Source organism: Daphnia magna, linkage group LG7 (assembly GCF_020631705.1).
Source record: "Daphnia magna isolate NIES linkage group LG7, ASM2063170v1.1, whole genome shotgun sequence".
Lineage (NCBI taxonomy): Eukaryota > Metazoa > Arthropoda > Branchiopoda > Diplostraca > Daphniidae > Daphnia > Daphnia magna.
In genome coordinates, this window is record NC_059188.1 from 10,898,529 (window position 1) to 10,924,762 (window position 26,234).

The following is a 26,234-nucleotide window of genomic DNA, read 5'->3' on the forward strand; positions in this document are numbered from 1 at the left end:
GTCTAGTAGCTTAGCTAGACCAGTAGAATATTAACGACTTTGTATTTGACACTAAAAAAACACGCACACTCACGTACGCAGACAGTCACGCACAACTGAGCATAATTGATTCACCAATAAACTGAGTTATAGATCTGTGTTGAGAATGGGAGGGAGGGTGGAGATGATCTACATCGATGATTTCCCCTATTACACGATATACCACATTTGATGCAACAAAGCCCTCAATCACTCCAACCTCTGCGTATAATATACTTGGAATTTGAAAAAAACCGAACAAACAAACAAAAAACCAAACACAAAATAAAGACATCGAAGTTGTGTTTTAAAAGAAACAAAAAATAAACATCAAATTATAGATATGTAGATCACTTCCATCAGCCCTATTAAAATGCTGACACGAATATTGATTTCACACATTTTTTTTTCTTCTTTTTGTGCCATAAATTAGAAAGAAAAGAAAAAGAAAAAAAAAACAAAAACAACACAACTCTCAAGATGATGATTTTCGACAGGGGGGTAAGAAGTGGTGGACAAAAAATTCCACAACTTAAAAAAAAAATGACAATGTCGTATTACGAATAGATTATTAAGATTGCACATAGCGTCCCTTTTCCCTTAATTATGATTAAGTGTTGAACCTGACTCGAAATAAAAAGCACAACGAGACATCGGTAATAGATATGCTTCAGTTGATATCGATTTGAAGTTCAATATGTCGAAATAGAAATCCTGAACATTTGAAGACAAAAACAAATGACACAACGTGCCAATTAAAACACAAAATGAAACCGAATTATATAAATGGATTGTTGAAGAAGAAGAAGAAGAACGGCCCCAATGAGAAGGAATACCAAGGAAGGGCGACACTGATGATGATATAAAAATTCCAAAATGTACGTGGGATGTGGGTTGGGGGTAGGGAGGGGTAGGGGGGATTATGTGGGCGTGGCCTCTGAGTGATGGGCGGGAGCCGGTGGAGGACTTGCTGACGTTTCGGCCTCCAACTCGTCATCCTCGTCGTCCATTTCGTCTAGATTTTCGTCCCTGTCTTGGTCCCGGTCCTGATCCTCTAGAGGGGCTTGACTAGAGCAGTAGTACTTCTTATGCGCCAAAAATGTGTTCATGTAGGTGAACGTGATATTACACGATTTGCAGTGCTTGCGGAAGGGATCAGTTCCGCTGGCCGTGGCCGCAGGACCCGAATGGAAATCCGGCGTCAAATTGCTCAGCGGAGGCGAGTGACCTTCGCCCGAATGCGATGAATTCGAGCCGCCAGTCGACGATTGGTGCATCATCATGACATCATCCGGATCGATCTTCACTTGAATAGCTTCGTCCGGTGAGCCGGTCGACATCATCCTGCTCGTCGGCAGCGATGACGGCGTATTAATTAGGGCCGGCCGCGGCGGAGGCGAATGATCCGTTATCGTCTTCATCCGATTTGCGGGCACGTTGGGATCCGGGAAAGGCGGTTTGGCCATCGCCGCCGGATTGTTGTTGACGGCCTGTTGAAGGAAGTTGGAACTGACGACGGCCACTTCGCTAATTTCTCGACCGTGAACCAATTTCGAGTGGCGGATGACGTTGCCCCGATAGCTCGAGCTGTAACAGCAGAGATCGCATAGAAATAACTTGTCTGATCGGCATCCGGCTCCGGTTGTCGGACCCGGTGAGTGATTGGCGATCCGCTGGGCCAGCTGGAGAAATTGCAGACCGGCCAGCGACGATCCGCCAAGTTCGCGCCTGTCCCTCGCGTTGCCAGCCGAAGAATCCGCGCTCGGCGGATGCGCGGCGGAAAGAACTTTGGCGCACACTTCGGGCGGGATCCCCAACGATTTGAAAATCTGATCGACATCTGGTGGCGAATTCGGCATTCCGCCAGCTGCTGGATTGAATTCACCCACGGCGCCCGTGCCGCCCATTATGCAAGAGATGTAATTATCCTCACACAGATCCGCATTCCGGCGATCAAAGTGAATGCGGACGTGAGTGCGCATTCCGCGCAAAGTGTTCCCGCGGTATCCGCACACCGAGCAGCGGAACGCCCGCACGTTCGAGTGCGTCTCTACGTGTTTCTGCGCGGACGCGGCCGTAGGGCTGACGACGTCGCAACACGGGCACTTCCATCCTTGCGGCTGAATTGATCCCGACCCACCTGCCGTTGGGCTTCCTGTTCCAGAATTTTTAAAAAATAAATAAAATAAATAAATGACTTATAAGAAATTCACGGCTTTCAAAGTGGAAAAAATAAATAAATAATAATAATAATTTAATACCATTGTGACCGGGAGACGGGCCGGATGCTTTGGGAGAGGCTGCCAAAGATTCCGCATTAACTTTTCTAACATCGGCAGCATTTTTAAGCGCCGGATCGACTTCCCTTTTAGGGCAATAAAAGCTACGATGAGCCTGTAGGACAACGGCGGATTCGAATTCGATTCCGCACAGCGGACACGCGTGTTTGTTAGCCCGCTGAATGACCGGATCGCGATGGATCGCAGGAGCTGCCACCGGTTCTTCCGGCTGATTGCCGTTCACCTGTTCCGCAGCTGGAGCTGGCAGTTCTTTGCTGCCCGGCTGCTGGTGCCTGGCAGCGCAATAGTACTGCTTATGGACCAGGTAGCTTTCCATCCGCCGGAAGCTGATGTTGCACTCTTCGCAAGGGATGGCGCTGCTGGGTCGCTGCGCCTGCTGGATCAAATCCGTTTTATTAGACGAAGGTACAACGGGCACGGTGGGCGGGGCTTTGAAACTTGCTTGCAAAACGGCGTTCTCCAGCATGGCCAGCCACTGGGCCGGATTGGACGTCATGTCGTGGCCGGAAGGGACGCCCAGGCACATGCCCAGCGCCTCCAGTTCGGCAAATACTTTGGGTGGAAGAAACGGAAGCGCCGGCTGCTGCTGTTGCGATGCATTGTCGGGGCTGGATTGATTGACGTGGGCCAATTCCTCCCTAATGCGGATGCCTCCGATCGCGTTGCTATTGGCAACTGACTCCTTCGTTAGCGGCTCCTTCCTGGACGACTCCGCCGTGGCTGGATCTGATTCGCTCGTTTTAGAACTGAGATCCAGCGCAGTTTCCGGCGGAACGGTGGCAGAATTCGCCGTCAGGGGCGGCTCTGCCGGAGGAACAGATGTGGCCGGAGGAACGGGGGTGACCGGCGCGGATGGAGCTACCGTAACAACTGGAACAGAAGCCAGCACAGCGGCCGGGGTAGTCGAAGCCGCCGGAGTGACGACTGCCGATGAGGCCGTCGATCGTGGCTCTTCGGGCGAATCAGCGCGGAACTGGATATCTCCATGCGGCGAGACGATGACCGAGTGAGGCGGCATGGGCTGATCAGCCGTTAGCAAACGCGCCGACTGCAGGATGCACAACGGAATGACGATCGGCGGATGAGTCGGCAACATCAGAATAGTCATAGGACCTCCGCCCGCGTTCTGAGCTCGTCCGGCCAGGCTTTCTCCAGCTGGAATGGATTTGTCCAAAGACGGGACAGGCGATCCGGCCGGTAGGTTTGCGCCGGCCACTTTCCTCGACTGGCAGTAGTGCTGCTTGTGCACCTGGTACGTTTTGAACGAAGAAAACTGGATTTTGCAATCGCAACAGAAACGATCGGCTCCCGCATCCGACCGGCTGGCCGGCTCTTCCTGCAACTTGTTAATGGCGCGAAATTCTGGAGAAGAACCGGCCGTCGGTCTGTCGGACGATAAGGAACGCGACGTTTCCAAATGGCCAGCCGGAAGCGGAGGAGGTGAGACCGGATGGGTGGCCAAAAGCGGCAGGCCAACGTGAACCCTCATGTGTCGGTTGAGGCTGACTCGCTTATCGGCGCTGAACGAACAATACGGGCAGGCGTAATAGCGTCCGCTGCGTCTAATCTTGGGGGCCGACGGACGGTCGTTCAACTGCCGCAGAAAAAAAACCACAAAAAACATGGAATAAAAAAAAAAATAAAATAAAATATCCGTTAAATTATGCGAAAATAAATGGAATCATTTGATTTATTTATTTATTTTCTTTCCCTCACCAGTTCGTCCATTGGCTCGGGAGTTTGACTCCTGCCGTTACTCAGCGCAACGTTGGCCATCATTTCCGGCTGCGTCGGAAGTGTGGGAAGCGGAGACGCGCTGGTGACAGGTGCTGCGGCCGGTGACACTTGAGGTCGTTTGGAGCAATAGTACGTAGCGTGGGCGCTAAGGGTCGAAGCCGAACTAAAGCAGATTCCGCACGACGGGCACATATGATTTAATCCAGCTGAAAAAATAAAAAATAAATAAATAGAAATAAAAATTTAATAAATAAATCAAACAACAACAACAACAAAAATGAATAGAAATGTTAATAATTCATTCCTTGCATACAATTGTGGTGTCAATAATAATGGGAGGGGAAACGAAAAATGTTCTTCGTTACCTGATGATTTACTGCTAGCCGGAGGCGTTGGAGATAATCGATTCGGAATCGGCGGTGGCGGCGGTGGTGGAGGTGGAGGTGCCACGGGCAAATTCATCAAAGAACCTTAATTTAAAAAAAAATAATAAATAAATAAATAAATAAATAATAATAATAAAAAAAATAAGTAAATCAATAAATAAAAAATTTCGTGTTTCAAATTAATGAGTTGTCAATTATTTGTTGCCCCTGTTCCTTACACAGAAATACACGGACAGAAAGACAATTCAACGGAATCCAGTTTAACTGATAGGGAGATTTAAAAAAAAATTTGCATAAAACAGAATTTTATCTTTTCCTTTTTTTTTTTTTTGTGAAAAGAAAAGAAAAGAAAAAAGGGAAATGGTAGTTGAAAATGGATCAAAAGAAGAGCTTTGAAATCATCATTCCCGGCGATTGAGATTTGATGTTTCTGAGCGATAACAATTGAAAACGAGTCGGGAGGGCCAGTCATCTTTTATCTTCTTCTGCGTTCCTTATATTTTCTCTCTCTTCTTTCTTTTCTTCTTGTAAAAAAAGAAAAAAAAAAAAAAAAAAACTGGAACTGGTATAGAATACATTATGCAGCTGCTGGGTCGATGCGATAATACGCAGCTGATGGCCGATTGGCCGCTGATGCGTTCAGTGTGTCGCGGTGCCGTGTTCAGTTTCCATTAGCTGGCGCAATCAAGATGTAGATAAATCTGTATACTAGCTAACTCTCTTCCCGACTCCTCTCTCTCTCTCTCTCTCTCGTATTATATATATACACACACACACACACATTCAGGATAATATATAGTGGAGGAAGGAGATCTAGCGAAAAGGCTGGAAGTGGAGGGGATTTGGACCGGCCTTCTTGCCCTCTCTCCGGGGGGAGGACGGCCTTGAATGGAGAGATGCTGATATGGACGTCGCCAAAAACATGTACATCAGAGAGAGAGAGAGAGAGAGAGAGAGAGAGAGAGGAGGAAGAGAGAAGAAGGTTTCACTCAGCGACTAGTTATCATCATCCAACTGTAATATTCAGTTGGCCGGAAGGAACTGCGGATTTTAGCCTCCGTAATCATAATCACTGCACAAACACACAGAATTGAAATCGAACAAATCCAAGAGACTAGACGTGTTAGTGTTTTTTTTTTTTACTGACTTTCTTTGACGTCACGTATCGACAACGAAGCCATGCATTTATATCTGAGAATTAAAAACAATTTTTCTAAATAGCTGATTAATCAAACAGATCCCATTCGGTTGGGGCATTTATTTTTCTTTGAAAGATCAATCGAAACACATCCGGTCGGCCTTGGATGACGGACGTAACCCTATCTCTCTTTCTGGCTAAACATCTATCGGCATCATCATCAATGATTGTGTTATTTTATTTTTTATTATTTTTTCCCCATTCCATTAATTGGATTCATTTTTTTTCTACGACAAGAAGAAGAGAAAAAACAAAAAGAACGGGAAAACAAGTCCCTCCGGTTCTTGTAACCCACACGATACGTTCAAACAAATGAATCACGATAGCAAAACGAAAAAGAAAAAAGAAAAAAGGGAGTCAACTTACCATTGGGTATACTTTGACGTAACAATGCAAAGTACTGGAGGCTGTGCAGAAGGTCAGCGCTGAGCAGCGGATGTTGAGTGGGTAGACCTGGAACGGTGAGTTGGGCCGGCGGTGACGGCCTGGATGCGCCTGGAATGATAATCAATTCGTCCTGTTCGATTTCGCGCCTCCGCTTGACGGCCGCCATATTGGCCGTCGCTTGTTGTTGCGGAGGCGGCGGCGTAGGCGCAATCCGCGATTTGCCAACAGTCGATTTAATGGCCGGCTGATCCGCTTCCTCCGACGGAGGCCGAGACGGAGGTCGGCCTCGGTTAGAGGGAAGCGGATGGGCGGGCGGTGGCTGCGGCGGAGGGGACGCAGCTGCGCTGGAACTGGTCGTCGTTAAACTGACACCGTCCTCCTCCAGTTCTTCCTCCTCTTCCATCGACAATGCCGACGACTTTGCATCGCCGCCATTGAGGCTATCGTCGTCCATTCCAGCAGGTAACTCGTCGTCTCCTGATCAAGACAACAACAACAACAGAAAAAAGAAAGAATAAATTAAAAAGAAAAGAAACAAAACAAAATTCCGCCAATGAAATCAGTTGAATCGACGATCGCTAGCAATGCGAAGTTTATAACATTATTTCTAGAGATGCATTTCTGTAGATTGCAAGCCGCTCTTCTTCTGATCAATTCACCTGTGTTACTTAACGAAGAAATACGAAAATAAAAAAAAAAAATGATAAAATAATCATAAAAGCCAGCGGGGAAATTCAACGATGCGCTGCGTGAATATTTCAGATTGTTATGCGACGTTGAAAGAGGGAGGGGGGCACCGGGTAGAACCACGAAAAACAAAACAAAAAAAAAAGGGCGGGCGGGCGATTTGAAAGCGTAGAAGAGCGCGCGCGTGCGCGTTATGGATCACCCGTCATTCCCGGATGAATCCACCGCAAGAACGCGATGGGTGCAAAAGGAAGCGGGCGCGTGCGGGATTTTTATTCTTTTTAAAAAATTAAAATAAAAAAAAAATTAAATAAGCTCACTGGTCTCTTTCCACTTGGTTTCGTTTGACTGAATAAAACGGGGGGCTACAGCCGGGATAATCATAAAAACAAAAGAGAGAGAGAAAAACAATGTCGTCCATCAAAGCCAAAATGAAATTGATCCGAACGGAATGCGGATGGATGATGGCTTTATCGCGATATGTGAAAAAGAATAAAAAGAAGAGAGGAGAAGAAGAAGAAGAAACGGTCACCACGGCCGCGGGCGTTAAGAGCGGACGCAGCTTAAGACGGGCTCCTCACCTATCAGACACACAGACACACACACACGCGCGCATACTCATTTATTTATAATTTATGGCTCAGTGATGCATCAGCTGATAGGAGAGCGCTTCCCTGCTGCTTTTTTTTTGCGCTGGATGCGATTTATTTTCGCGGTTTTTTTTTTTCTTTCTTTTTTTCTTCTTTCCATCCGTTTCAGATTTTTTGGGCTGCCATCCAGAAATTAAGAAAAGAAAAACAACAACAACAACAACAAAAATCTGAGATGCAAGTTAAGAGATGGATGGAGTCGCCATTGGCAGATAGCATCGTCTGCAGAACAGCTTTTTGACACCGTACATTGTGCGTCGCCTTATACGCTAACACGCACTATTTGAAATTGAAAATCAGCTGACGGCAGATGGCACTTGGAAACTGATCCAATAATTTGAAATTTGGTGGCATTTAAAAAAAAAATTTTTTTTAGAGAGAAATGATTTAAGTTGAACCGTGACGGGAGTAAAGAACGCGCCGGGCAAATGTAGCGTGACATTTTGTCCACTTCTTTGATCAACGAGGTCCTTGTGATTCCGACGGATCGGACGCCTTCCATCAAAAGATCAAAAGAACTCACGTACGACCAGAGCCCCTTTTTTTATTTTAAATTTTATTATTTCATTTTTTTCTTTTCAAGTATCCCCGGATGAGTATCGTGTCATCATCACCACTCTGCTGGAACGAAAGGCGCGTTCCGCAATCAACTCCCTCCCTCCCCCTTTTTTTTAATATTATCCGATGGTGGCGGTGAATGCGCACCGTAATTGTATCCAATCGATTTAGCGGATCTGTCATAGAACATTGGCGAGCGCGCGCGCGTGTGTGTGACAGAAAAATACAAGGGGGATAAGACTAGCAAAGATATTCCATGTGACGTCAAGCGGACGATGCAGCGCGCGCTTTTCAAACTCAATCACACGGAACCATCTTCTTTTTTTTCTTCAACATGTCAAATTATTGAGTTCCCCCCTTTAATCTTATTCTTATTTTTTTTGTTGTTGTCTCCCCATCAAAAAAAGATTACATGTATTCCTCGGTTTGGGATGTCAATCCCGCAGCCAACGCCAAGCAAATGAACTGTTTACACTTCTTTTGGCTCCTCACTTGCTCTTTTCATTTACATTTTGATTTCTGTTTGAACATGTTCCTTCATTGTTTTTCTTTTTTCTGTCTTTCACAGGCACATTTGGCCGTGTGTGTGTAACCAAAAAAAACAAACAAAACCAAACGAAAAAAACAAAAAGGAAAAAAAGAGGGAATATATAGACGAGGGTCGTTTTGATGCGATAAGGAACATAACACCGAGGACAATCTGGCAAGGGAGACTCGACCGAGTCGGGAGAGAGTGCCCGCATTTTTCATCCATCGATTGGATAAGCCTGAAAGCTTCTCTCTTCTCTCTTTCGAAATCATTCGGCTTTATAAGATTAAGCTTCTAAAAACCAGCGATTCAAATCACTTTGCCGCCTTTTTTTCTATATCATCGCTCTCAAGCGGATGGGGAAAGGGAATGTTTATCCGCCGCAACGGCGGCGTTCCCGTCTGACAGGAACCAAAAAAAAAAAAGAATTTGATATTACCAAATACACGCACTCCACACACACACACAGAGACGAGAGAGACACAGACATATGGGAGCTGGAGATGCTTGACGGGGGTCATATGTTGATTAGCATCTTACACATTCAAAGGATGACATCATCCGCCATGAACGAAAAAAAAAACAAAAACAAAAATCTTTCAGAAAACCCTAGAGGCTTAAGACTAAAATGATTGCAGCATCTCTTCCTTTAAAAATATATCTATAACATTTATTATTTTTTTTTTAAGGCGGGAATTTTAAATATTTGTTTTTTTTTAAATGACGCGCATTCTCCGTTCAGGATATATAGCAGAAAAACATTTAAAATTATTTTTTTTTTCGCAAAGAAAAAAAAAGGGAGGGGAAGAATTAGAAAACGAAAGGGATGACTGCACGGCGGATAATGGAGGCGGAGTAGGACGAAACGGCTAGCAAGCTCCTCCTTATCTTTGCTGACGATCGATCGATAAGCAAGTCCCCCCCAGTCGCCAACTCATCAAGATAAAAGGAAAGAAGAAGAAAAAAAAGTGAGAGAGGAAAAGAACTTTTAAGAAGAAAGTATTGGGGTGGTGGTGGTGGTGGTGCTATAGAGGTGGTAGTAGTAGGATGGCTAAGTAACAAGAGGGGCATAAAAGCCTAGGCAGATGATGGAAAGATAAAGAAGGCACGTCGGGACGCGGGCAGAAAAAAAACACAAAAATCGGGGAAAAACAACCAAACAAAAAACAAAAAAAAAAAATAGATAATGAGGAATCGATTGCATAGCGAGTGTGTCCTCTTCATGTCTCACGACTTTCTTCGTGAAAAACAACAAAAAAAATGCTGCTTTATCTTTCGTTCACTCCCGACCACGAAAAAAACCAAACACATGCGCCTTTCATTATTATTGCATCGCATCGTACGCCACGGTTTTACTTCGGCTGCCAACATTTGATGACTTAAGTGAGAAGTGCAGTCATAAAAAAAGGAAAAGAAAAGAAATACGTACGAGAGCGCCGTATGCGGCCGAATGGCAAACAATTGACAATTGGTCAATAACAAAAATAGCGATGCAACAAATTCACTGGAATCACTTCACCGCGCCACTGAAACATCGTCACCAAACGTCAATGTAAAACAAATAAGAGCTACGTTCAAACCAACTCTTCTTTCCTCCTCTGCACACACACACACACACACACACACACGGTAAAAAAAAAAAAACCTGTTTTCTTTTCCCCCCCTTTTTTTGAAATTTATTCTTTGGTTGCTTCCTCACTCGCCGGAGGTCGGTCCAACACTGACACTCGCTCCCCAGGAAACTCTTTGGGCATTGGCGTGTTATTGGTGTGTGTGTGTGTAGCGGAGATGGCGAGAAATGCAACATAGGGGGAACTACTACTACTACTACAACTACTACCGCTACTACCATACCACCCAGACATCCTTCCAGTGTTGACTTGTCTCCTTTCTCTTTGCTCCGATGTTGTTTTTTTTCTTTTTCTAAAGGTGTCGGTCACCTTGTTTCTCTCACCTCGTCGCTATGGCTTCCCTACTGGGCTCTATACATTGGTCCCCCCCTTTTGTTTGTTGTCCAAGAGTCGATAGAAGGATCAAACAATTTATATTTTTGCATCGCTTCTATTTTTACGTGGGGGGAGAGAGAGAAAAAAAGAAAGGAAGGAAGAAAGAAAGATCCATTTCTTTTTCTGGCAGCATCGCTCTGTAACTCGGTCGAGATTCTTTTCAAGGGAAGGGGAGTAATGCCATCGATATCAAAGCATTCGAGATTGTAAGTTACGATTAGGCGAGTCGAGATAACAGCGCGCAGTCAGCTATCCTTCCATATTCCCATTGCACAAAAAAAATGAATATCTTCAAAATAAATCGGATTTGTTTAAAAAAAAAAATAGTTTTTTTTATAAATAATAATAAAATAAATACAAGAACATCGGTTAGGTTGTGCGAGTCTGTGTGCGCGCAGGATGTGAGAGAGAGAGAGAGAGATAAGCCGGTCATGAAAATCCCAGCCGAGATAAGAACGATATCAAAGTTTCCTATCTAGAGAGTTAAAGGCAAGCAAGAGTACAGAAAAAGAAAAAAAAAAAAGGGGAAATAGAAATGTCTGAAAGATGTTTACGGTGATAACACACAACTACTCAAGATGTAAACGCAGAGGAAATAAAACATTTTTATATGTGGGTTATAGATGATGATGCAAGGATCCTCATTCTTTCTCCCGAGGGTCTCTTATAAAAGAAACAGATTGTTATTATTATTATTATTTTTTAAATCATTTTCATATGAAGTCAGTGTGTGTGTGTGTGGGTGTATTACATGTACTGCATAGAGTTTCGATTAGAATGACGAGGATATAAGGGAGACGAACAAGCAAAGCATCAGCCAAAGCCAGTGTCGTGTGTGCGTGTGTTTCGATGGCGTCTGCGAGAGTGAGATAACCGTTTTGCGGCAGGCGAGGGATGAGGAGGAGGTGGAGAAATCAATCCGCTTCTCCTTGCGTGAGGGGATAAAGCAGCGATTTTGATATGCCTCGACGATGCGCGCCAGGTCTTGCAAGAAAGCCGATAACGATGGAAGAGGAGAAAAGAAAAAAGGGAGGAAGGAAAAAAAAAAATGCCGGCCAGGATATGATTTAAAAAAAAAAAAAAAAAAAACACATTTTAAATGTACGTGTGAGTTGATTGCGTAAGATATTTATTTATTTTTTTTTTTTTTTTACAGAAACTAAAAAAGGGTGTTTTAATTCAGGTTGTATTTTTATCCTGTAATATTAAGGGCCTTTCCGTTTCGTAGGTAGCGACATCTAACGGCAATTAGCGAAACGTTTGCTTTATTTATCGGTAGATGGCGTTTAATTAACCACCCCACCGAGTTTTAATTATGAAAACAATGTCACCACCTAGTTAGATATTTCCAGATAGCGTCGAATGATACTGCAACGTTAATAAACGTCACGCACGTAGATTTGTGTACAAATCACAAGACACGGAGCCGGAAGGGGGAAACGATACCGCACTACCTCCCCACAAAGATTAAAAATTTAGAAAAAGATAATAATAATAATTAATATAAAAAAAAAAAAAACGAAATCACAGCTGTTTTATTTCAGCTTCTGCCTGTCAAACAAACGAACGATGATATTTATTCCAATTCGATGAACGATCAATCTCCCTTTATATCTCGTTTTGGATTTGAAAAAAACAAAACAAACAACACGAGATTTGTCATCGCGTAATTTTTTTTTCTCTCTTCTTTCTCGGTGCACACAATTTTCAATTAATTCCTAACACAAATTTCACGTTGTTTTCTATCCATTCCCCTCCAACTCGATTTTGTCTTATCTTAATCATATGAAAATATGTATATTATATACGAGAAATCTCTTTCGGATGGAGAGACTAACCTTTTACGGACAAAATTCTAATGAAGAAGAAGAAAAAAAAAACATCAAAAAATGAAAAGCCTTCAAAAACTCTTCACAAAAAAAAAATTACTCTTCAAAAAGGAAAGGGGGATAGAATCCAGATTTTGTTTTGGGCGCGGGCTTCTATGGAATCAAACACGGAGAGACACACGAGAGATTACAGTCGGACTTGATTCAAATCATAAAGGGATGTTAAAATCCACATAACAGAAAGAAGAAAAAAAAGAGACAAAATAAAAAAAAAAAAACTACTACTAATAATATGCATTTAAAAAAAAAAGATATAAGCGCGCAGAATAAGGAGATGGCTGTTGTTGTCATGCACTGGCTGGACGGGATCTTGTCGTCTTATCTATCTGAGAGTGACTTTTTGTCCGCGTATGTGTGTCTTGTGTGTCTTGTGTGTGTGTGTGTGTGTGTGTGTGTAGTGTACTACTACTGTAAGAGGAGGAGGAGGTGGTGGAGGGGGGTGGAGGTGGGCTTTGCAACGGAATGGCAAGAAGAGATAAGGCACTGGGAAGTCGTCGAAAATGATACGGTCCCGAATTGCGCGACCTCGTTCCCGAAAAAAAAAAAAAGAAAGAAGAAGAGATAACACGCATACATAAAAGTCAATCATTTTTCTTCTCTCTTTTTTTTTGGGTTTTTTTTTTGTTGTTGTTGTCCCGTTGGCCTGTTGTGTCCCCTGGGCGTTCGATTAGAGAGACATTGATTTTACATATACATATATATATTCATTCAACATCTCCATCAAAAGACGGTAGAGGAAGGGGAGGAGGAATCACACAAAAGATTGTGAACTTTGTTCGTTCTTCGCTGCTCGTGTGAGTTGCACGAGATACAAGCCCCTCTAAATAAAAAAAAACTCGTTCAACAGCTTTTTTTTTTGTTTCCTTTTCACAATAAAAAAAATGCATCACAGTTGGATAATCAAACGTCCCTGCCTTCAGCACACGACCCACCCGCTGTCACCCCCCAGCATAGATCATCTCCTCTTAAAAAAGAACAATAAAAAACAAAAAAATGCGTGATATCCTCTGTGCCAACAAATATATAGACACACCCTAATCTTTTTTCATCAACCCCTTTGGAACTATACGTTCTCCCATTATTCTATTTTTTTCTGGCATCGGTGTTGTGGGAGGAAAGGTCTATTTTTTTTAATGTGTTACTCTTCAGATCAGAAGAGATTTAGGGTAAATCTATAAATGAAATAATAATAATATTATTTTATTTATTTTTTTTTCATTTTCGAATATTCAAATGAATAGGTGATGCTTAAATTCTATTGCGAGTGACGTGAGGGTCAAGCTAAAATAGATTTTTCTCAGGCTTGAACTGAAGAGAGCGAACGGTTGTGGGTATTAGCAAACAACAGCTGTCGGGGAAATTGTTATGAATTAGAATTAATGCGATAATGTGCAACCAAACAATAAATTCTTTTTTTTTCTTCTTCTTCTTCATCAAAAAATAATGTACACAATTTTTCTGTTATCTACCGGTAGCCAGCGCTACTCTTTCACGCCTCTCTCTCTCTATGAGCTAACCAATCCATTTTTTTTTTCAGCCAAAAATAAAATGGGGATTTACTCACACACACAGACACACACACAATATCCATAACTCAGCAAAAGACTGATGGATATACACAAGCGAAATAATAAATAAAAAAAAAGGGCTACTATGTGCGCACACAGACACACACAGTAACTACTATATAGAAGGCTTTCTTATCAGTCTGAAACCGACGCTTGCAGGCCGAGCAAACACACACACATTTTTCTTCTCCTCCTATAACCCCCTTCCCACTCCCTCTTTTTCTTTATTTTCTTCCTTCTTTCAATAGAACTATTACACATAATAAAGAGTGTATACGTTCATATACGTTACGCAGGGCCGTATCTGTTGGGTAGCAGCAGCACCAGCTTGGCCTACCCCGATTACGGACAGGCTGTGCGAACATCAGCGTCAGATATACACACAATGCTTTTCAAGCTAAACACACACACACACACACACACGCTCTATATTTTTTATTTTGGCTTTTCTACTCGGGCAGTTTTTGATTTAAAAAAAAAAAGAAGAAGAAGAAGAGAGAAGGCCTTAAACACACAGTCAGTATCGTTTCCTTCTTGGAATTTATACTGTTACGAAGCTGCTTCGCTATCTCGCCGCACACCCCCTTCTTTCCTCTATGCAGCCAACCCCCCTTATTTAATAAAAAAATAAAATACGTTAAAGAATATAAATAAATAAATAAATGAAAAAAAAATGTTTTCCTCTCTATTTGGCCCCGAATAGACGACGAAGGCCTACGTAACGCGCGAGTAGACGCAAGTTTTGCTGGCATACTGTTGATATCAAGTTTTGCGGGTGCGTCGCGACGCCGTCCGTTATTATTATTTGAGATGTTCCCTCATCCGGCAGAGAGGGAATTATCGCCGTGTGTCAGAGACAGTCAAACAAAACCAGAGAGCCGAGGCTTCGCGTGATTGGAATCAATTCAAATGAGACGAATCCAGATCGAAAATGAAGAGAGCCACACATTCTGAAACGCGCCAGATAGGCAGCCACTATAAAGCGAGTAGGACTTTGGGGGATATCATCCAATCACGCGAAGCAGTTGCGCATCAAAGTGCACAAACGCCGTACGTAAATAATTCGGCAAGTTTTCAATTCAAAGTTACGTATACATACATATACGACGGCTTTAGAAATGCGACGTCACCTGGTGTCGGGTGACAGTAGCTTCAACACACACACACACACAAAAGAGAGGGAAAAATCAAATTCTTTGAAGAAAAAAAAAAATATATGATCAATTTTTTATTATTTCCCTTGCTGTTGTCAGACGAGTTGACTGACAGCTGACTTGCTTCTACCAATTGTATACACATACACGCGAGTTCAGTTTCGGAGCTAGGAGGATGGACATTGTCATGGCTCGTTTCCATTACAGCAAGGGTGGGGGGAGTGTAGGGGGTGTAGGCCTTTGAGAAAGCGGCCAGATTCATTGGAACTTTGAAACCTGGCCAGAGTCGCCGATTTCGAAGGACATGCATATATAATCAATACGCGTGCAATCGCCATTTTGGAAGAGGGGAGTACTACCAGAAAGAAGAAGGGGGGGAAAGGTTCAAAGAACAAAAAAATAAAACAAAATGATTAAAAAAAAAAAAACTGTACTTAAAAATAAAAAAAAATAAAATGCTTCATTTGCAGTGCCGGAGAGAGAAAGAGAGAGGAGCGAGTAATAATAGTGGTAATAGTAGTAAGTCTCGCTATACACATAGACCCTCCCCTTTTATACACAAGAGTCGTCAAGAGTTTCGCAGTTAGTAAAGGGGGGGTTGGGGGGGTGGAACGGTTGATTAAGTAGTGATGGGGTGGGAGGCAAACGGTGTGCACAGGGAGGGAAAGGCTGGCCCGTCGCCATAGCAACGCTTTTTGGTACATATATTTTGAGAGGTAGACACATCACAAGAGACTGCGTGAGCGCACATTTCTTTTTGCGTGTGTGTGTGTGTGTGTAAAGGTGGACCGGTACAACATGTTGTTCTCTATTTAGTCCATCGAAAAAGAGAAACGAAAGACGCGACATTGAAACAAAACAAAATGAACGTCAGTTGAGGCGATCGGCTGTATCGATCGTGAACGACATCGGGGACAGCTGTTGAATTTTTCCTCACGTCTTGCGTGAAAAATCACGAAAAAAAAACAATTAAAAAATCTGTGAGAGACAAGAGAACGAAGGCCCATAAGAGGGGAGAATGAGAGGGAGAGAGGATGTGTTGTATTGATCGACGCCAGTTAGCGAAAGGACCGACACAGAGAGAGAGATGGTAAGAGAGAATTCAATTGCAATTGTGCAAGTGCCGCGTCCCTTTTCTCCCTCTGCAGCAGCGACTTGCGCCAAATCCCCTCCCTATTTCCACCAGCCTCCTGTTCCTCCTTCCTTTTCCCCACCCGACAACGTAATCATTTTCTATAAACCAGCAGCGTCTAGATCCTTCTTGCCCCCCCCCCGCAACCGAATATAAAAATGAATGAAAAAAACATTTAAAAAAAAAATCAAATAAATTTAATGAAAAATTACGCGCATCAAAATTCGATTGAATGGATCACACACACACACAAAATCTGCTGGCCGGAGTGCGATAAAGAAAGTCGGTGGTGCTGCCATCATCATCATCATCTTCTTGTGGGGCTGTTGGTTAGTCGCATGTGATGTTTGGCCCAGACTTTATCGATAACATTTATCGCCGTTCTCTTTGCTCCTGTTCCCTTTAGTCCCCCCCCCCCCATCTTTCTTTCTTTCCATCCTCTGCCTGTTTGTGTATATACGGCGTGAATGCAATTCCCGACGACTATATGTGTGTGTGTTGCTTATCGCTGATCGCCAGACACAACCGCTCCCGCACACCGCCCTCGGCTGCCCCCTTTTCTTTTTTGTTTTTAAAATATATTTCCTTTACCGCGGCAGCGCAAACCCAACGAGCGAGAGCGATATGTCAGATGATATATTGATGGACTCACTCACTTTTCTCTTGTTGTCCTCTACAGCGTGTAAAAATGAATCGAAGAAACTGGAATATAATAATGTAAGCAATGACATCGGAACGTTCCAGATCGCAAGGGGCGGGCACAGTCCTAACCGAACTACCTTCATTTTTTTTTTGATTTTGATTTTTGGTGTGGTCCCGATTGGTCCGATTAGTAGAAACAAAAGACTGTACGACAACGACCAATAGCTGACTAGACCATTGTTCTATCCGGGGTGCCCCAGCGTGATGTTACAAGCAGAAATCAGCCCTTGTAATCATCAACTTTGATGATTTTCCCCTTCAACATCATGTTTAACTAACAAGTACTACAAACGACAAGAGCTTCCAACAATGAGATGTTTTAAAGAAATGAAACGGATATACGAGATTCTCAAACTGGACTTTGTTTTTTGTTTTTCCAACAAAGAGAAGGGACATGGCCAAGCGAAAACAAAAGACCAAAAAATGAAAAAAAATTAAAGTCTTTCTGCCTTTTCTTTGTTGGCACATCGAGATGGATGCAAGAAGCGATGCAACACAAACAGATGCCTCCAATCCGATGGAAACGGATATACAAGATTTGGCTTCTCTTTTTTTCTTTCCTTCTGTGTACGATCTTCTCAACACTTGAGCACGGCTACGGTGATAGAGGCCGGCACTATTGTTTCGCCATCGTATTGTCATTGCGGTTAAACAAAACAAAAGAAATTCTAAATAATGCGAGAAAGTCAAAGTCAAAACAAAACAAAAAGGAAGACAAATTTCATCCAATCGCAGCGTCCTCCTGCCCTTCGCTCATCGTCAATGCACGGCGCGTGTGTGTGTGTGTGGTCTGTGTGATGGTCTCCTCTATTGGTCTAAGATCACGACCCCAGATATGCTAATGATTCGATGTAGAAATAAAAAAAAAGAGGGGAACTTAAAAATCATCCACGTGATTTTTTTTCCTTTTTACGCGAGTGGGGGGTAAGAAGCGAGAAAACAGCGTGTGCGTGTGTGTGTGTAAAAGGATAGATGCAATTTCATTCGGAAAGCATTTATACGACAATAAAAACGGAATAGATATCCCCTATTGTTTTTTTGGCGCGAGCCATTCAAACGAATAAGAAAGAAAACAAACAGGCCTTCGTGATGTATAAAAATATTATGATACGTCCGTGTGGGTGGCCTGTAATAACCATCCCTTCCCTACCGCACAACAACCCACAACAATGAAAAAAAAAACAAAACAAAACAAAAAGATGGGAACAAACAGCGATCATCATCAAGCATCCCGCATGTTTTCATTCGAATGTTATGGTATTTCAATCAGATATTGGGAAACCAGTAGTAAAAAAAAAAAAAAAAAATTCAAAAATGGCGCGGATTTTGAAATAAATTAAAAATTCAAATTTTTTTTTTATTTTTAAACAAAACAAAAAAAAAATTTTGAATGTCGATTTGCTGATGATTTTGAAAGCAAATAAAAACCAAAAACAAAAAAAAAAAAGGTGAAAAACACGAAATGCCCTCCAGGAGAAAAAGAAGAAAAATCGCTGGAAAACGAACGCGGATGGAATCACGATTGGACCAGCGGGCCGCATACCGTCACGTTCTTCTTCTTTTTTTTTTTTTTCGGTTGGGTGTCATGGGGCAAACAAACACAAGACACACCGTTGTGTGTGTGTGTTTGTTTTTCGTTAATCTATACACAAACACACACGCCGAATAAAAGCGCAACGGAGGCTATATAACAGAAAAAGAGAGAGAGAGAGAGCTATTCAGATTAGATCACTACGAGCAACTTGCTCCGGTATAATCTTACGCATTTGTTTTCTCTTTCTCTCTCATTCTCAAAGAAAAAAAAAACCCAAAGAAAATGAGAGGAAATACTACAAAAGAGAAACACGGAAAGGACATTTGGATCGAGAGCTGCCCGCCGCATTGAACGGACTGTATTCAAATATATTTGGGGGGAGGGAGGGAAGGAGATTGTTGCTTCTGTTGCTGGGGCTGTCTTTGTTATCAGGATGGAGCGACGCCATCTATTTCCACCCTGCGATTCTTATTTGATTGGGAAGATGGAAGAAAAAAAAAAAGAAAAACTCACTCGGGATTTGTCTACGTCATTTTTTGTGTTTCTCTTTCCCTGTGAAAGATAACCAACTCTTCGTCTGCTGCTGCTGCTCTGTGTGTGTGTGGATATAGAAAAAAAACTGACAAGAAAAGCTTTAGAAGAAATCAAAACCTTTTTTTTTTCTTCTTCTTCTTCTTCTCGTAAGAGTCAAATCTCTTGTTCATCTCTTCTTCTTTCGTCTGTTATTCGTCTGTTTTTTCTTTCCTATTTATCTCCTCTTTCCATCAGTATCGCAGTTCGAGAGACGGCGGGAGTCTTGCCCCCCCTCCAAATGTGTGTGTGTGTGCCCACCCAGTCCTTCACTTCTTTTGAAAGACACTCCACAAAATCAAAACAAAAATGAATTTTCCTTTTCTCTTTAAAAAAAAAAAAAAAAAAAGATTAATACAGGAAAGGTATCGTTATTAATATGCCGAACAGGTACGCGGGGCGGATGGGAGCCGATGCCTTTTCTCGAAAAAGAAAAGAAAAGCAATTCGTTTTTGCTTGTTCTTCAGCTACTGACGATATTTATACAGTTCCACACAAACACACAAAGGAGATCGAGACATTTGAAACGTCAGGGCCGCCCCGTCGATGCCCGCATGCAAGAGATTTCAAATCAAGAAAAAGATTTCATTTTTTTTTTTTCCTCAAGGTTTTCTTTTTTTTTTTCTTCGTTATTTTTGGGTGTCGATAGATCATCAGGACTAATCCAAGGCTCTTTGATTCTTTCCTAATAATAACTATAAATAACGCAACACGATTTTCTTATGCGAGCGGGACCAACGAGTATACGGGGTGGGGAGGAATGCGCCGACAAAAGTGTCAACGTCATAAATGAATCAAGACAAATATTTTTCAAAGATAAAACATAGTTTTTTTTTTATATAAAGAGAAAGAGAAAAGGGGCGACAAGCCGACGCACACGCAGTCATATTTGCAGTCGTAAACGCATTGAAACGAAATGGAATGTGGACGCGTGTAATTCTCTCCTCCCCCCCACGACACATCTATCCCGGTTTCGAGTCCGGCTAGCCGCTTGCCGTTTTTCTTTGGTTTAAAAAAAATAATAATAATGATAGTAGTAATAGTAGTAGTAGTAGCTGGTGTATCTATCCACCTTTTTTTTTCTTCATTTAATATCCATGTAGTAGTGGTAGTAGCAGTGGTAGACGAAGGTTTTGCCCCTCTGTGTGTGCTGTCGGATTGATCGAAAGATATGCAAAATAGGAAAAGAAAAAAAAACCTTTTTTTTTTCTTTTTCTGTTTGATGATCCTTATCTGAGCATTCACTTCTTCTCTCTCTCTCTCCGGATGATTTCTATTTCTTTTTTCGATTCTACTAGCATCACTCCTTATTTATTTATATTTATTTTTTTCTGGGGGGAGTTGAGCAGGTTAATCAAAAGCCCATATCAGAGGCTTCAGCGGGAGTTGAGAGATGGCGCCATCCCGTCCCGAAAACGTTTTTTTTTTTTATAAAGTTGCTCCTCCTTTTTTTTTGTTAAAATAAAAAAAAATCTGACGCTCTCGGGAGGAGAATCTCCTCATCCACCCCCTCATTCAAGTCTTTGGTTTCTTCTTGACCAACTCGGATTATTATTTCCGTCAAACACGCTGATGGATCTTGAAGACATCTCTTATCTCCCCCCTTCCAATCCCGCATCCTTTAAAAAAATAAAATAAAATAAAATAAAATAATATAATAACTGATAAAAGTCGGAATCAAAAATATTAAAAAAAAAAAAGTGAGTGAGAGATTATCATTTTCCCTTTTGGGGAAGGGATGGATGGATGGATGGATGGATAGGAGGTAAACCAGTTTCTCCCAATCGTTCCTCCTTGCGCTTCCCGGATTTTTCAATCAAGATGAGCCGGCCATGCTCCTGTGCATATAAGAGCTGGCCTTATATACAACAACACGGAAAACTCGTCATTGTCGTCGGCATCGACGTAAACTATACAAATCAACTTGTTTTTTGTCGAAATCATTTTCAGTTCGCTGGTGGCTACTGCCCTTTCAAGTTTTTCTTTTTCTTTCTTTTTCGTCTGAATTTCTTTCTTCTGCGTCTTGTATTTATTATTTTATTTTATTTCTACAATAAAGAAAAAAATAATCGAAATTTATTCGACGACACGTAAACATTTACGTGCCAGTCATTGGTCAAAATTAAAAAAATAAAAATAAATAAATGAAAAGAAAAAAAATTTGAATAGGGCGTGGTCAAATAATTCAAGCCAAACTATCAAATCATTATGGATTTTCTCTATCCATGTTACGGATTGGATAGTTGGGCCCGTTTCATATGAAGCGAGGGGGGGACTTCATCTCCGATCAAATATGAATCGCAGCGACTTTGATCTATTAAAACTTTAGATAATGCAATGTGGCAACAGTGGCACAAGGCACGAAAGAGAAGGAACGTCGCCGCGTGACAGTCCCATCTCTCCTTAAAAAAATAAAATAAAAATAAAATGTCCTTATACTTCGCTTAGGTCCCCATGTAAAGTGTATGTAGTGCGTAACACCGGAGCTGGGCAGAAAGCCGTTTAGGAATTATTGAAAAGGAGGACGCCATGTCGTGCGATCGACGACGGATACAGAACGAAAGAAGAATTAAAATAATAAATGGTCGAGCGGATGTGTCGCTTTTTTTTCATTCCCGCCGATCGATTTTGTGTCCAGCGCTTGCCCGTCTATATCTTTCTGCGTCCGTACTAAAATGCGGTCTAAATATAACCATAAAACGTACTACATTTTGCAGTGAACTGCCTATTGCGTGTCGGATAGGTAAACAAGAAACAGGTGCACAGCATCGCACTGTTTTCAAATGTGCATTAGTTCAAAAACATTTTTTTTTTATTTCAAATTGCCCGCCAAAGAAAAACACTTAAAGAATGAAGAAAATCAATTTGAATTTTTTTTCCCTTCTTTTTTTCTAATCAAAAGGAATGCGTTTTTCGCGAATGCGAGGAAAACTCAATTTAGAAATAAATAAAAAAAGAATTCGGGTCGCGCTGGGATCCGATCAACACATTCCGCTAGAATGAATATTAACAAGTAGTGGAGCAATCAACATAATCCCAATCAAACCCCCAGCAAAAGAAAAAGACAAAAAAAAAAAAAAAAGGGAAAGAAAGAAAAATAGAAGGAAGATAAGAATAAGAAGAGAAAACCTTGTTTTCTTTCTCTTTCCAGGTAGTAGCCATTTTTAAAACGGGACTATAAATAGACAAGCGACTACCGAAAATAGACCAAATTAGCGGATACACAAAAAAAAAAAAAAAGACAGAAAGCTAAAGAGAAAAAAAAAACAGAAAAAACTTATATACATCGTTACAAGACAAGTGAAAAAAAAGAAAAGAAAAGAATAGGGGGGGTGGTGTGTATAGAGCGAAAGATTACAGAAGACGAAAAAATAAAGCCCGGGCCACCGTCCAAAATCGACAGTCTACGTTTTGATTGGTGGCAAGCGATAAGGGTTGGTTGTTTTCTGTGGTAGTTAGTGGTGGAGTTTTCCGACCGCCATCCATCAGTGCCAGTTGTTTGTTTTTTTTTAACGAAAAATAAAAAGGGAGACGAGAAGACAAATCAAGAGGCGACCGAATCAAAATGAAGCGTATCACTTGCGTATGCAAGTTGGAGAACATGCGAAAGAGCTTATAGCTAATAAGCCGGTATACACGATTGCGTCATATAACGATCTGTTGGTTTTTCTCATTTGCTTGCGGGATTTCAGAAAATAAAAAAAAAATGTGGGAGAAAGGCATTTTTTTTTTCCCGCCCCGTTTCAACAGTTTGGCCATTTATAGACACGTTGTGTATAGTGGGCGGGCGATCTCGTTTTTTTTTTCAGTATTGGGAAATCATCAAAGTGAGACACACACTCGCAAAGTCCATTGGTTGAAAATATTTCAATAAATCAGATCCGAAAATAAGTTGGGAGAATAAAATCAAAAGGGAAAGGAAACGCCCCAATCGTTGCTGTAATGCATTTTCTACCTACGCTGTTTGTTTGTTTTTTTCTCGATAAAAAAAAAAAAATTCTAAACGCAAATTTCTCTATGCTAATGTCGTGATTTCTTCGATTGTTTCGTGTACAAAAATAGCTCGAAACAATCGAATCGCCATTCCTATTTCTGCAGGCAATTATATCGAGTCATGTGACAATCAAACGTGATCCATTTGCCCAAAAAAAATCCCACGCCATTTTCTTTTCAAAAACACGATTTCGCCAAAAGAAAAATTCATTTCCTCCTTTCATTTTTCTTGTGCCAAAATTTTTTCGCAAGGCCTTAAAAAAAAATATGAATTTAAGAGGGACTTACTTTTCACCGGTTTCGGATTGCTCTGCTTCCTCCGTGACATAATAGTCTCTCTTGTTGAAAATTCTTCAACAGCGTCCCGATGTAAGAACCGGCAGATTTTGAATTTTTTTTCCAACACAGCTCAAAGGAATTGTTTGTTTTTTTACACCAACTAAAAAATAAACAAAACAAAACAAAAAGTCTTCGTTGAATTCGAAACAAAAATGTGGCTTTCTTATTGAAACGAAATGTGTTGCGCGCAATTGTCTTTTTTTCGAAAAATTCTAGTGAAAAGGGAAAACAAAACAAACGTGAAACGAGAGGCGTGGTCACTGCTGGAGGAAAACACGTCCTCTCGCCACCGCACGCGAGTGACTACTGGTCTCTCGGCAGCCACCGGAGGCGGCTGCATGGCCCCACGAACCCGACTTCCAGTTCACTTTTCTTTTGCGCTCAAAAGGAGAGAAAGAGAGACGGTCCAAGAGAAGCGAGCAGAAGGGGAGTGAGGGTATCATTGCCTAACATTTTCAAACTGAATGGATAGCAATTTTTGTCTTCTTTTATAGCGCACAGCCGCACACGGCTAGCCCGCGGCTCGCTTACAACCGCTGTTAATATTCCTACTTGACATTCTTATTCAGATAGATCATCTAGTTTGTTTTTCTTAAAATTTTTTTTTTTCGGATTCTTTTAAATTGTTTGACTCCACCTATCCCCCTAGCACCACGTCAACTAGTTTGGCCGAGGATCGGAGATAGAGATCCACATCTAACACACGCCACAACTGGTGTCCTGACATGTCAAATGAGTTTTTTTTAGAAAAATAGAACACATGCACAAACACACACACGCAAAGCTCGTTAACGATAAAATGATTGGCTCCTGGGCACAGTGTGTTCTTCATCTGTTATGATTTTTTTTTTCTTTCTAGGGAGAAGAATGTGAAAGAAGAAATGAAACAGCGTGCCTACAGGTGTGTCTGTATTCATTTGTTGGAAGACAAACCCCTTTTTTTTTTCTGACGCCTGTTAAGCATCTTGGTCATGACACAATAAAGTATCGTTTTCCAGCGGGGGAGAATATAAGAAGAAAAGGAATAGATTATAATAATTTTTTTTTTAAGGAAAAAAAAATAATAATAAAAACGTACGTCCATCGAGCATCATGCCATCTAACGGCGGGATTTTGAAACGCAACATCAGCGGATCCCGTTAGATGCGATCAATAAACCGCTGAAAGCTGAAAATGACGGAAGGATAACAAAAAGAAAACCAACAAGGAATTTCAGTGCGTGATGCTTCCGGCCGCTAGAGTGACACGTGACGCTATTCGGCCGCCCCTATTTTCTCTGCTTATCAAGAGCAGAGATAGAAAAGAGGCGAGCGCAATCAAAACCTCGATCTCGTATGTATACACACACACAATACCCTATCTGGAGGTCACACCAAAATAAAGATCTTGGAAAAAAGGAAAGAAATAAAAAAAGTAAACAAAAACAAGAAAGAGAGAATCATGCGAGACGCATATAATCGTAATAGATCAAAAGATTTCAAGTCATGATTGTAGCACACAGTTCCAGCGTTTTCCTTCTCTTGTCCTTACACAAAAAAAAAAAAAAAAAAAAGGGAAAATAATCTGAATAACAAAGGATGTGTTTGAATTCTCTTGTGTGTGTGTGTGTGTGATGCTAATCACACAAGTTTCCCTTCTATGGAGGTTTCTGCGTAATTTATATTTTCGACATACACCCACACTCGCTGCATCATATAGTGCAATCGAAAAGGATCAGACACGGCGATGATGTGATCGTTAACGTAAACCAACCTAGCGCAGTTGAAACCATGACGATGTGATTAATAAATTCAGAGAAAAAAAGCTACCCAAAATAATTCGGGCGGGAAATAACAGAACACACCCTGGCGGGGTACTTTTGGTGTAACAAGTAATTGCTATCTATATGTTGAAATAAAGATTGCTTGCTTTTGGGTAGATCTAGTGAAGCTTTAGTTTAGAAAATATCTTGTCGCTTTCAAAAAGTTATCACAGCCTCAAATTTCAAATAAAGCAAAGAAATTTATCTACGCAGACTAAAGTCATAGCTACAACTGGATAAGGAATTAAAAGAGGCCATATTACCTTTCTGATTATGATGCAAACTGATGTATTCCAGAATAGGCCAATGTCAGCAGCTCAATTCATTTTTCTCCTGAATTTTTTTCCACATCGGTTGACCTGTCAAGAAAATTAGGCATCAACATCATCACTTGAAAGTCTACATTTTAAAAACTTGTTTCTCATGTGACATTAAGGAATTCAACTTGTTACACCAGTTTAAATCCAGCAACTCCCCAAGACATTTTATGACAGGTGTAGCTTCCATATTTAGTTAAGAGATTTACAGAGATAGCTCTTCTAATAGTGACTTGACTGGCCCTGAAAGACCACTAGATCGTATCAAAGCAGGGAGGCAAACAAAAAATATCTTATAAAACATGTTTAAATTAACGATGCAATCACGATTTTGGCGAGTATAACGGTCTGACTCGAAAGACTTAAAAACGATTTTTTGGCTATCGAGACCCGGCATCAAGGAATTTTCCATGGGCCCGTTAAGGTAAAAGTAGAATTACCAGCAGCAGCAGGGGAAAAATTTTATCATATTTCCATCGGTGTTTATCTTTTTCCAATGATCTGACCATCTCGTTTTCCATTCGACTCGAAAATGGCACCTAAAGCGGATGCCATCTAACGTTCAGCAGAGTTGCCACTTTCCAGGATTTTTGACCAATTTCTGTCAACTTTTGAAATTGCATGCGAGTTTTTGGGAGACTGGGAATATTTGAGATTTAAGCTAAAAAAAGAAGAAAATTTCAAAATTTTACAAATTACTTTAAGAAAAAACATCTATAACTTTTTTTTTTAATGTGATCTTGCTTACGTTTGAAGCGTAAAATCTATTACCATGCCGG

General features: G+C 41.4%; 1 protein-coding gene across 7 annotated transcripts; it reads right to left on the reverse strand.

Annotated features, from left to right (window-relative positions):
* Nucleotides 1-23: 23 nt before the first annotated feature.
* LOC116926877 (zinc finger protein ush) lies at nt 24-26,015 on the reverse strand. 7 transcript variants are annotated; one of them, XM_045176817.1, is made up of 8 exons: nt 25,896-26,015; nt 25,402-25,497; nt 23,287-23,437; nt 6,006-6,503; nt 4,421-4,525; nt 4,033-4,261; nt 2,280-3,916; nt 24-2,173 (listed from the first exon to the last, which is right to left on the reverse strand). In XM_045176817.1, the coding sequence occupies exons 3-8, from the start codon at nt 23,324-23,326 to the stop codon at nt 939-941; spliced, it is 3,744 nt and encodes a 1,247-aa protein (XP_045032752.1). In that variant the 5' UTR covers nt 23,327-23,437; nt 25,402-25,497; nt 25,896-26,015; the 3' UTR covers nt 24-938. The 7 variants fall into 7 exon arrangements, with proteins under 7 accessions (XP_045032752.1, XP_045032753.1, XP_045032756.1 ...); XM_045176818.1 differs by lacking the exons at nt 25,402-25,497; nt 25,896-26,015 and adding an exon at nt 23,577-23,779; XM_045176821.1 differs by lacking the exons at nt 25,402-25,497; nt 25,896-26,015 and having other exon boundaries at nt 2,280-2,694; nt 2,761-3,916; nt 23,287-23,779.
* Nucleotides 26,016-26,234: the final 219 nt, after the last annotated feature.